Genomic DNA, 12,761 nt, shown 5'->3' on the forward strand with positions numbered 1-12,761 from the left:
GAAAATCCAAATTTCCTGGGGGAAATGCAGCCAAACAACCAGTTAGAAACCATTTATGGATTAGTTTTTCAGTGTAATTGTAAACAGATGTTTACAAAGTTATAAAAACCCCACAGCTTCAAAAAAAAAAACAAAACTTTTTGTTTGGAAATATATACTTTTTTTATTCTTTTGGCTGCACCATGTGGCTTGTGGAATCTTAGTTCCCTGACTGGGGATCAAACCCGTGACCCCTATGGTGGAAGTGCAGAGCCCTAACCACTGGACCGCTGGGGAAGTCCCCAAACAACCTGTCGTTCTGCCACTTTACTGGCGGGCAGACACAGCGGTGTCGTCTTTGGGGTGCGAGGTTTCTATCCCGCCACAGGAAGTCTTCCTCCAAGAGGTCTTCCTTGACCCCTTCATTGTGTGAACCACTCCCTTTTCGATACTGACAACCAATTTTGAAATTCTCCATTCTTGAGAATTTTCTGATATTCTTAAAAAGCAATCTCCTTTACTCCCTTATCCTTTCACTCATCATCGGAATCCTGATACCCAAGTCCACATGTGATGTAACAGAGAAAGCACTCCCTGCTGAAGGCTGGGGTTCAACATCCCAAGTTCACTGAGGTCCAAGCAGAGATGGCCACGCTCCCTCCCGAGGCCCCACCAACCGTCGAGGGAGGAGCCCTCACCTGCGGATGGTAGACGCTCAGAGACTTCACTTTGTGCAAAGGTAATAACACCTTCAATAAGAAAATCTTGTGCTCTTCTTTTAGTGGTAAGGCAAATCCGTTAATTATACTGTGAAAACAGAATTTATTCAAAGTTTGAATATTTACAAATTCCAGGTTAAAAAACGTATCTCGCCGTTTTTCTTTTAGTTTTTGTGTTCACCATGAAAACCAGCAAGCAAATTATGAGTGTCAGAAAAAAGGAGGGCGGATAGTAGCAAAAATTAAAAGACTGTTAGGTCCCTTTCAGGAAGCACAGTCATTTCTATCTTTGGAACTGCAGGGTGATTTAAAAATTCTGAGCTCACAGGTAGCTACCTGGAGTAGTGGGAGCCTCTGGGGGCAAAACCTCCTCCACCAGGCAGGGCCCTGAGACCGGCAGCTCGGGTGGGCACCAGCGCCTTCCTTCAGCCTCCACCATCGTCTGGAATTCTCACTCACTTCCCCAGAGAAATCCTGCCTCTTTATTCTAGTGCTGGCAGAACAGTCTGCATGTGCAGAGTGGGTGTCATTTAAAAATCAACAAGAAAGCTGTTCCCTTCTGCAGGGCAAGGGGATCCCCTGCTCTTAACCTCCAAGCTGAAGTTTTCATCTGCAACATCGAGGGCGTAGTTACCTACTTGGCGTTTTACACTCAGGTAAGTTGCTGAGAGCTGCAGAAGTGTTACAGCAGTTTCTCAACTGGTGCCTTGTTTGTGAGCCTGGCGCGCTGGGCACTCAGGCAGGATCAGTCCAAAGTGACCACTGGGGTGATTTGTGCATTCAAACGAGGGGACAGGAGAGGACCTCGTGTGTGGTGTGGGGGCTGTCCAGACACGTCACTTGGCTCACCTCAGCCTTGCAACAATCTCAGACATGAACACGATTACCTTCCCATTTTACAGGGAAGGAAACAGGAGGCGCGAGTGTTAAGTAAGGCACAACAAGGGCACCCACTCTCGTGCTCACTGCTCTCTGCTGAGAGAGAACCCGGGACCGTGTCAGAGAGGAGCTCGCCACGAGGACTGTTGTTAGCTTTACATTTTATCTGAAACGGAGAGGGAAGTTGTTTTCAGAACGACTGGGCCTCGGTTCGCCAGATGACAACACTGCAACGGTGTTCTAACAGCTTTGGGAGTTACTAGACTGAACAGGAGGACAGTTTCCTCCCCGCAGGACTCCTCAGAACCTTTAGCTTCTAACGTGAACTGAGGTGTTGGGGAAAAAGCACTTTCGAGCTTATTCAGCGTGGAACCCTGAGGAAGGCTATTTGAGAATCAGTGAGTTAGGAGGCCTGGGAGAAGACCTATTGGTCGTTGATTAAAAAAAAAATGATAGGAAGCAAGAACTCTACTTGGATTAAGACAATGACATTTTTGAAATGTTAGTTTATAAGAATACATATGAAAAATTTATAAAATCAAAGCAATTTGAAATACTAGTATTTACTCAATACCCCAAATGTATAATAAATGACCTATTCTTCTTCTAAGTGTCAGATATAAACCTTCTTAATGTAGCTATTTTTAGCACTGCTCTTGAGGAAATAATTGAGATGGGTTCCCATAGTAATGCTACCGAGGTATATACGTGGAACAGAATCTACATATGGAACCATACGATGGGAGAGTCCCGTCACTCAGTCCTGATCCGAGGGCTCACCAGCCCCTGCCACTCAGTGAGGCTGATTCCAGTTGCTTCAGAGGACAGCCTGCTCTGCCCTGCTCTGGGGGGGCGGCTGAATGCAGTGAACTGGATCGCTTTGGCACGAACCCCACCAAAGGCTGTTCACTGCCAATTAACAGAGAGACCGCTTACCTTCCCAATATTTCCAGTAATTCTGCTATGCCATTGTGATGCTCTGTTTCATAAATAAATCTGGAAAAAGCAAGATGTCATTTAGAATTAGAACGCTGAAATCATGGCTAGAAAAGATGAAAATGCTCTGAAGAAGAAAACAAGGCTTTTAGGAAGAAAACCATGTAGCCAGGCAATGAGAAGCACCGCTAACTGTTATCAGAGACTCCTCAAGGCCTGGGTGTGCAATACTCAGGGGGCAGGGAGCAGGGCTCGCTCCCGTTTCTCCCGAATATTTCACTTTGAAAGTTTCAAACATAAATTGGGAAGGATGTTTACAGTTAGCACTGCATCTCAACACCCGGATGTGACAACAAATAGCCTGCTGTTTGCTTTTATTTTTTTGCTGCATCTCAAACTAAGCTGACACCTGACTCAATTTTAAAGCCTACGATATTTAGCATGGTCTCTGCAAAGGGTACAAGCTACTTCCTTACCACTGAGGCTGGCTCCCTTACTTCCTCCCTGACACCCCACACTTTTCCTACGTTGCTTCAGCTGCCATCTTCTAAACCCGTCTGAGCAGCCGCTCCCTCGGGCCCCGTGCGTGGTCCCTGGGGCTCCCAGCGCCTGTGTCAGCCTGAGGCAGCACACCAGGACTTACTGTCAACACGTCCCTGGTGTGAGGGCCAAGCCTGGCCTCTGAGACATGACTGCTGAGTCTACTGGGGCCAGGGACAGGAAACAGGACAGCGTCTTCTCTCTCCAAGGGTCCCCCAGGAACAACCCACTGCCGCCCCACAACCTGGCTCGCCTGGAGTCAGCCTAACCCAGAACATGCAGCGAATTCTGCCTGAAGCCAGAGGGGGCTGGTGTTTGAAAAACGTTCCTGGCTAGCAGACAAACACTACCAGTTTAGAGCCAGCTTCGGGCCAAAAATAAGTTCGCAATGAATAAAAATTTTCATTGTCCTCATTTGAAACAAATGGAATAGGGACATTAAGGTAAAGACCAGGTCGGACACAAAGTGTGACACGCTTCCGAGGAGCAGGTCTCATGTCTCTAGATTTTGGAACCAATCTTTTAAAAATGGGGTCGTGAGGCAGGGAGGTAACCCCTTTGGCTACAACAGAGGTGGGTGATGGGCAGGCAAGGCAGTCACGCAGAGGCCTGGACACCAGCTTGGACAGATCGGAGCTGAGCCCACAGGGACCCGGGTGACAACCGCTGAGCAGCAGAGCACAGTGGTGTGGTTGCAGCATGGAGCTGAGGCAGGGGCGTGCCCGTGATGGATCGTGGTGGCCAGGCTGGTGACAGCAAGGCTGCATGGCGTGTGGAGGCTGTGCCAGCCTCAGACACATCGGCCCCGCCGCCCTGCCCTGAGCTGGAAAGCTGGCCCCTAGGGAGCTCCAGCCTCCTCAGACATCTACACGGGGAGGCGCTTCAGCTCATGGAACTCAAGGCTCCCTTTGCTTCACCTGTTTTACCAGAAATACTTAAAAAACGGCTCAGACGTACAAAGTTACATTTTCGTCCAGCACGGCTGGCCCACTTCTGTTTCTGTTCCTCTGTGTCCACCGGGGCGGCTGGGCAGGCAGCAGCAGGGCCAGGCTCCTGAAGCCTGAGAGCTCGGCTCTGGCTCCTGACGCTTGGAGGCGGCCAGGCCCCTGGGTGCCACCTGTGACCCAGCGCCACCAGCACCGACGTTTAAACAAGGGTGGCCTGGAGCCGGCAGCCATTCTGTTTTCCTAAATCAACTTTACTATCTTCTCATCGATAAACTCTTAATTTGGATTACTCGATAGATGTGGAGCAGGTACAGGAAACAAAAGGTTTCCCTGGTGGCTCAAACGTTAGAGTCTGCCTGCAGTGTGGGAGACCCGGGTTCGATCCCTGGGTTGGGAAGATCCCCTGGAGAAGGAAATGGCACCCCACTCCAGTACTCCTGCCTGGAGAATCCCATGGATGGAGGAGCCTGGCAGGCTAGTCCATGGGGTGGCAAAGAGTCGGACACGCCTGAGTGACGTCACTTCACTTCACAGAAAAGAAAAAGCAAGTACAGCCCCCTTCCTTCTTTTCCAGAGGAGAGCAAGAAAGCGGGTGCAAAATGGGAGGCAGCCCTAAGGGTCCATGCAGAGCTGTGGTGTTCCTTCCTCCTTCCACACAAAGGAGCCAGGACTCCCCCCACGCTGGGCTGAAACCTGCCTGTCAAGGACAGGGCCCCCACAAACGGATGCCATGCACCCCTCTCATGAGGGGTGAGGCGCTCTGCACCTCACACGGAGGCGGAAGCTGGTCCCCCTCGAAGCTGGGCTGTGCTCACCTCCCCGAGTAGCTCTGACCCATACCAAGGGAAGAAGCCAGCTTGCCCCAGGCCGAGGCCAGGCCCTGTGGGGCGCCGGCAGCCCCTGCGGCCTCTGCCTCGAGTTCCTGGGGCCTGGGCGGGTCACGGGACGCGAGGGCCAGCAGACGGCTGACCGAAGCTTCCGAGAAGGCTGCAGGGGCGCGTTGGCAGCAGAGGCTGAGGCCCGGCTCTACCTGCCACCTGACCTTCGGGCTCCACCAGTGACCAAGACGGGTGCAAGCCCTCACCCGGAGCTGCCAGCCCTCAGCCGGGCTGTGTCTGACTCAGCTGTGAAGACGCTGACTAGACTTGAGAAAGCACAGGCCTAGGTAGGGGCCTCGCACCAGCAGCTCGGGGAGGGGGCCGAGCGCGTCGGAGACCGTCTTACAAGCCGCGGCTGTGCCACGCCGGGCGCGGCAAGCGGGGTGCAGCTCCTGGGGACCCTCTCCATCTTTCTCACATGAAGTGAGGAGCGGGTGGTGCCGAAGGTGGAGACCAGGCTGGTCACGGAGCCCACAGAACCGGCTCCCTTCTGACCGCACCCATCAGGGGCGGTTCTTACAGACGGGATCACTGATGATAAGAGGAGAAGGCCACGTGCCCAGCACCGAGTGTGCAGGGAGAGCTGAGCTGTACCGGGTGACAAACTTCTGGACAACCACCTGGTCAGGCATTCCAGGCCGAGGTCACGGTTCCTCAGGTACGAGGCAGCCTCTCCTCCCTGCACGCAGCACTGACTGGTGGTTCTGCACAGAACAGAACCCACCTGCCCAGGGAAGGAACCTTCAGGCAGAGCTTCCTCCACTTTAGTCTAAAAGACCGGAACTGAAATCCTACCTGCTTGCTGTTGATTAAACAGGGGATGCTAGGTTTTGATATATAAGCACATCAGCCAAGGAACGATCTTGTTAAAAAGGAAACACTACACCAACAAAGACAAAACAGGAACATGACATTTAGGAAACACGACGCCACCCCTCTAAGTCATGGGTCCAGCCTGGGCTCCGCCATGTAAATGGGCCATGTGGAGCGTGGAGGGAGTCTGAAGGGAGGCCATTCGTGAGCTGGACAGCTCTGACGCCAAACTGCATTGTCAAGTCTGCAGATAAAGTGGGGGGCACCAGACCCTGCTGACCTGCAGGCGGGCGGGCGGGGTGAGGGACGGCTGGGGCAGGCCGGCCCTGGGGCGGAATTCCCAGAGAGGGCCGCTGGTCTTGGCTACAGGACCATGTGTCTCGCCCACTGTCTCAGCCCCTCTGCTTTCCCTGCTTGGTCACAGCCACTAAAAAGGCCCCGGCCAGGCTACTGGGGTGCTCTGTGCTGGTGCCCCCAGGCCACCCCGTCCCACAAAATCCGCCGGCCTTCCAACCTCACAGCAGATGCCCGTCAGCGCCGGGATTCACCACTACCTGAGGCATCCCAGAGCCGGGGGCTTGGGGCTGAACTGCCCCTTACTGCTTCCAGGGGCAGAGAAGGAACTATGCTAAGGGTTTTGTCCACTGACATTTATCGGGCGCCCCCAGGAGCTGGGCAGGAATCTGGAGCTGGAGCTGTGAGACCAGCCTGCCCTCCCAGGAGACCAGACCACCCGCCACGCCGGGGCCTTTCTGGTGTGGGTCTGTTTCCAGAGCCCGGGCGGGTGAGGAGAAGGGCTGGTGGAAAACGGGAGGATGTGCGGGGCACTGGGGGCTCGCCCAGAACCTACATCTGCTCATCCGAGGAGCATGCTGGCGCAGGAGTCGGCGGATCTAGGGGCGTTAGCACCCAGGTTCACAGAGGTGGAGGTGGGCCGGTGTGCGAAGGGAGAAGGGGGTCAAGCTGAACACTTGAGGGACACTCTTCCCTGAACCCTGGGGCGCGGCCCTCCTCCACCATACCAGGGCCTAGCCGGCCCCCGTGGACCTGCAGGCCTGGGGAGGCCCTGGTCGCTGCTCTGCCTCACCCACTGCTTCCAGCAAGGACGCCTCCAAAGAGCCCCTGCGCCACCCCCCACCCTCCTCCTTCCACCAAGATCCACAGGGAAGCGTGAGCTGGTGCGGCTCTGGGTGGGTCCAGAGGGAGCCAGGCTTGGGGTGCCCAGCCTGCTGATAAGAGCTGGACCACAGGCTGGGGTGCGAGCCGTGGGGTGTGGGGTGGGGGGGTAGGGGAGCAGGCAGAGCGAAGGGGCCCTGCCCAGCGCCGAGGCAAGAGGTGTAGATGGGCCCCCAGCTGCACACGACAGGCCGGCTGCTCACAAACAGCCCCTCCTGCTCCTCAGCCTCTGAAGGAAAACGGCGAGGCTAAGTGTGACGGGACCATCGGCGTGCAAGAGGGGAAGGCCACCGTGCAGGGACTTACCTATAAAATATATTATTTATCTGTTTTCTGATGTAAGCTCTTAAGCCTAAGAATTTTCCATAGATTCTGTGAAGGGTAGTTTTGAGAAAATCTCTCTCGCGGGGATCTTCACTGTCAAAGAGCTCTAAAAGCTTCAAGGAGAAAAAGACACTCAGTGACATGGTAATGCTCTCTGCGTAGATCACGCAATCTGTAGCTTCAGCTAATCTGGGCCTTACCTGCAATACAAACTTCTGATCAATATATTTCTTCGCTATATTAGGTTGGAAATCTGGAGACTCTAAAAGTCTTAAGAAAAACTCATAAACAAGCTAGGAGGAAAGAAAAAAAAAAACCACAGTGAGTCAAATAACATGGTATTTCATTAAATGGAGATTTCAAAATATACTATGAGTTGAATCTCTGTCTGCAAATACTAACCTTAAAAAAAACCACAGACATGTATCTAAAGAATCCGTATCAAAGCACGTGGCTTAATTATACTGAGGATGGTAATTGCTTTACTTATAAGAACCACAGGCTATACTCTTCCGTGGCATCTACACAGGGATGCCCGTGGCTGAGGTCGCCCCTGCTTGGAGCCCACAGTGCACAGGACCCACGACCCTGGCTGGGAACAGACTCCAGGTGGGATGTGCAGGTCCCGGCATCCCAGGGTCCTGGTGGAAGGCTGGACGCACAGGAAGCTGGGACCCCCGCATGAATGGGCTGCAGGCTGTCACGGTCACACACGATACTGAGGGCAGGGTGCTCTGCCTCTGGCCCCTCCTGTCTGCTCCCCATCGAGCTCCTTCCCAGGGTGTTTAGCTCCCCGACTGCCCTCCTTCAGCCGACCCAGACCTCCCAATCTAGCTCCTGGGGCTGGCGCCCTGCCCAATCCACCTCTTTCTTCACAAATGTGTCAGAAAAACAGCATCCGTCAAGCAGGTGGGCCCTGGGATGCATCGCAGGCAACAGTAAGTCTGAGGACCAAGACTGAAAAGTGTCTGCATAAGACCCGCGACCTCAGCTCGACAGTCACTTCCACTGAAAATATACTGACAGTTCTGTAGCTGTGTAGTTTCTGTAACATGTCCAAACAAACAAAAACCTTCTTCTGCTACAACACTGCTCTCGGATGTGCAGGTCTGCAGGGCTGTGACACCAAAGCTCAGAGGCCTCCCCCCGCCGCCCCGGGACCAGCTGGGCGTGGGCTCCCGTCCTGGAGAAAACACCGTGTCCCGCCCCTCTGCTTCTGGGGCACCCGCGACCCCGTACCTGCAGGTGAGGCCAGGCTGCTTCTAACGTTGGCTCGTCTTCCTCTGGGTCAAATTCTGCTCCCGTGGGGTTGGAGGAAGGTGGTAACGTTCGAAACATGTTAACTGCAAACTAAAACCCACATATTTTATAATTATAACCAGGATATTAAAACAATTTCCAGAGAACATCTACAACAATCTCAAGGCATTCTAATGGCAGCTGCCTCCTGTGGCGATCTGGCTCGTCTTAGTCTCAGTGTTCGGAAGCGGCGTGGGTCTCGAGAGCCTGGGTCAACGCCGCAGCCGGACCCAGGGCCGTGACAGCCTACACCGAGGTCCCTGCCTGACCTCTGGACAGCCAGCACCAATATGCACCACTCGGCAGGGATGACACCTGTTTCGGAACATGGAGAGAGTTCCGAGTGCTAGTGAGAAAAGCGGAGATCACAAAGGAAACTGTGGAGATCCAAGAACTGCAAACGGGGAGGAAAAAGCAGAGGTCGTGTTGCACTGGACACCGTGTGCACCTTCTGGAGTCCTCCGCAGGGACAGGGACAAGAGAGGCCACAGTGACGACACGGTGGTCTCCGGGTGGGCGGCCAGAGGAGCCTTTCCAGAGAAAGGGCTGTAGTGTTGGCAAGGAGAGGAGGATAGCCTCCTCTCGCCAGACAGCCCGGCCTGTGCCAGGACAGGACGCACAGACGGGCGAGTCCTCTGGGGTCCGGGCGATCCCCGCCGCGCGACTCTCTGCCCTCTGCTTTGTTCTCCTCCTTCACTGTCCGTCACCACGTACCCCCAGCCCAGGCTCTGATTGATCCCAACTTCATAAACATCAGCGGGCTTTACAACACATGTTTTCTATACACAATCTAGAATTCTTGGGCGCACAGGGGTCCTCATGGTTAATGAGGATAAAGCACAACATATACGACAGATTCCTGATATAAAATAAAAGTTTAGTTTTTCTCTGTCACCAATTCATAACCTATTTTTCTTTTGTAGTCAGTTTATTTCTAGAAAATTTCTGTTTTGTTTGGCTGTGTCGGGTTTTGGCTGTGGTGCTCGGGATCTTCTCTCGGGGCACACGGACCCTCCAGTTGCGGGGCACAGGCTCAGCAGTTGCGGTACTTGCTCTCCAGGTGCTCCGGGGCACCTGGGACCACAGTTCCCCAACCAGGGACTGAACTCACGTCCCCGGCATTGCAAGGTGTATTCCTAACCACTGGCCCACAAGGGAAGTCCCCTCGTAGCTATTGGTTTAAATGTGACCAGTGACCTCACCAAAATCTTTGAGCCGACCTACGCCAGTTAACAGAGCTTGACTCTAGGGATCAAAAGAAGCCCTCTGTCCCTGCAGCCCAGATGCACAGAATCAAACCCCCCCAACCTACAAGGCAGAATCCCATTCCACGGCAATAGAGAGGGTCTCTGCAGGGAGTTCAGAGCAAATCTGGCTCTTCAGAGAACAGCCTTGTAGAGACCAAGCGAAAACTCCAAGGCACCTGTTTTGGCTCGTCCTGTTTTTCTGTAACACCATTTTCCATGAACACACACAGTCACTCCCCATACCACGGGCTCCAGAAGCCCCACACCGAAAGTCTGGTCTCTAAGTCGTGTGAGAGGAGCCCACATAGGTGGTGCAGGAACAGGAGGGACAAAGAACGGCTGGAACAAGGAGCCGGAAGCCGGAAGCAACCGCAACAGTTTACTAAGAATACGAGTGACGCTCTTCCTGCGGCTCAGCTGGCAAAGAATCCTGCATCTGCAATGCAGGAGACCTGGATTTCATCTCTGGGTTGGGAAGATCCCCCGGAGAAGGGAAAGGCAACCCACTCTAGTATCCTGACCTAGAGAATTCCAAGAAATGCAAGGACACGCATGTGTAGTGCAGGGGGTCGTAAAGAGTCGGCCATGACTGAGCGACTTTCACTCTCGCTTTCCTAAGATAAAAGTAAAAAGGGGCGGTGCTCCAGAACCTGTGGACGGGGTGTGCGCACAGGGCCCAGAAGAGGCCTCCCAAACAACAGGTGACCGCAGAGCAGATGCTGGGACAGGCGTGGCCAGGTCGAAGGGGCAAGTCCTCTGTCTGGCCCCCAGGTTCCCGCCCATTAAGGAGAGGCGAGCTCGTCTCCTCCAGGCCTGAAGGGTGGGGCGGGGGCAGCAAAACAAGCATGGTCACCACCGCCCGCCACCCCCCCTCCCAGGCTGCGGGGTGTGAGAGGAAAGGATCAGAACGGAGCCGGGGGCCTTCGTGGGGTGCGGCATTCCTGGGCCGGGCTTCCCAATCCTCTCCCTGAGAGCCACTGGTTGGGGGGCTCCCAGAGATTGGGGCTGGGAGCCCTGGAGGGGAGGTGTCTGTGAACACACTCTGCCTTCCTCTTTGGGAGACTTGCTGGTGGGCCCATGATGTTGGGGTGCAGGGCACCTAGAGGGGAGCACAGGGGCCACAGAGGTCAAAGGGGAGAGAGGAGGGGTCAGCTTGCCCGGATAGGGGCTGGAGGCTGGGACACATGGGGAGATGGCCGCCCCTCAGAGGGGGTATCCGGGGAAGCCCAACATTCCCCAGAGCACAGACACCCCCGGGAGGGGTGGTGACCCAGGCAGAGGCCAGGCTGCAGGACGGCAGGCACAGGCCCCGCTCAGGGGATAGGTGGGGATGGTGAGGTTCTGAGCCGGGGGTTGAGTGTTAAACTTGGTGTGACAGCCATAACCAGAGGAGCAGGAAAGGGAGATACGACAGATTGTGGTTAAGGCAATGGCTGAAAAAAAAAAGCATACCTGGCTGACGGCTTAGAGTACCCACTATTCAATCCAACAGTGATCTGACTGTCACTGTGATGGCATTTAGTCACTGTGGTCACATCTAGATCAGCTCACTTTAAGGAAAGATTACCCTCGAGAATGAGAGTGGGCCTCATCCAAGCAGTTGAGAAGTCTTCTAAGAGCAAAACTAGCTTCACCGAGGAAGAAGCAAGTTCACTGTGCACAGCGGCGGCGGCTCCCGCCCCTCAGGGTTCAGATCTGCCCCGTCAGACTCCACGTGTCCTAAGACAGAGCCTCAAAAATCCACCCATCCATCCATGCATCCATCTGCTCCTCTCTGTCTTTCTCTGCTCTATCTTACTGGTTCTGCTTCTCTGGAAGAACTCCGACTGATCCATCCTTGGGGCCTGCAAGGGGCTGTGGACCAAGTTGGTTTGAACACAAAAGTCCCCTTTTCAGTGTCCTGTGAGGATGACCATCTTCGGTCTAGGAAGTTTTATTACTGGCCAGCTCCAATGGATAGAAAATTATTTGTTTCATGCAACAACAACAAAAACCTCACACTAATTTCTACCCTCCTTTCCTACCACATTTCACTGCACTGATTTAATGCTCTAGAAAAGGGTAAAGACATTAAAAACTAAAACACAGATAAAAGAGCAGAAAGCAAAAAAACAGGCCACCTCAAGCTGTCCTTGGGTTTCCAACCCACCAACATTTCTTAGCCCGGAAGCTTCGGGGTCAAATGAATTGAGCACCGTGGTGTGGAGTTTAGCTTCAGCACTATAGGAGGCGATCACTGCCAGCATCACATCACGCCATGGATATCAGAGGGAATCCGTTTCTGCCGTGAGTCTAGAAGCCTTAGATCTGGTGCAGATCATGCAGACCACCCCCCACAGCCTCTCAGCGTGCACCCCGATCCGGGCACACAGAGCCGGAATCAGGTCTTGGACAGAAAGGTGCAGCGTGACCTTGGGGCAGCCTCCCTGGGCCCTCTTCTCACTCAAGAGCAGGACCCGAGACTCAACAGCCTACTCAAGCCTTGGTTTTCTCACCCGCGGAAAGAGAGTAAACCCCTGCTTTGCACGGGGCATGTGAGAAACAGACGTCGTGACGCGTGTAGGCGTGCACAGCCCCCGCGCACGCGTGCAGGCATGCAGAGCCCCCGCACATGGCGTGGACTGACCGTGCAGTAGGAAGCACCTGCTTTGACAGCTCTCCCGACACTTCTACTTTCAGTATTTAAATGACCCTGGAGATGCTCTTCTCCCAGTTGCTAAATTTACTGAGTAAACACAAACCAAAATGGCTCAAGAAGCGAGTTTATGGAAAAGTCTCACCATTGAGCAGTAACATGCACGCTTTCTATGCCTGTGATACTCACCACCAGTGGGTGAAGTAATAAAACACTCATGCTGTGAGACACCTGCAGTACAGTAAACAATATAAAGGTTTAAGACAGGAAGGGATACACTCCAAAAAGGAACACTGATAATCTAATTTCAGAGACAAGGAAAGAAAGGTTGATTACTCAGTTCTCTGTTTAAAACCACAAGGGTTCTCTACTGCTACTGATTCTGTTTT

At 53.7% G+C, this 12,761-nt stretch overlaps 1 protein-coding gene across 36 annotated transcripts in view; it reads right to left on the reverse strand.

Moving 5' to 3' along the window:
* The window catches only part of PPP2R5C (protein phosphatase 2 regulatory subunit B'gamma), a 140,430-nt gene that overhangs the window by 26,481 nt on the left and 101,188 nt on the right, over nt 1-12,761 (reverse strand). For all 36 annotated transcript variants that reach the window (XM_086362929.1, XM_086362922.1, XM_086362931.1 and 33 more), the window contains 5 exons: nt 8,431-8,541; nt 7,392-7,484; nt 7,174-7,304; nt 2,514-2,573; nt 678-786 (listed from right to left, as the gene is read on the reverse strand). In XM_086362929.1, the coding sequence (XP_086219055.1) occupies nt 678-786; nt 2,514-2,573; nt 7,174-7,304; nt 7,392-7,484; nt 8,431-8,541 (504 nt within the window). The remainder of the gene's footprint in view (nt 1-677; nt 787-2,513; nt 2,574-7,173; nt 7,305-7,391; nt 7,485-8,430; nt 8,542-12,761) is intronic.

This window comes from Bos grunniens, chromosome 21 (genome assembly GCF_055505025.1).
Source record: "Bos grunniens cultivar Pamir isolate PY7600 chromosome 21, Bosgru_T2T1.0, whole genome shotgun sequence".
NCBI classification, from domain to species: Eukaryota; Metazoa; Chordata; class Mammalia; order Artiodactyla; family Bovidae; genus Bos; species Bos grunniens.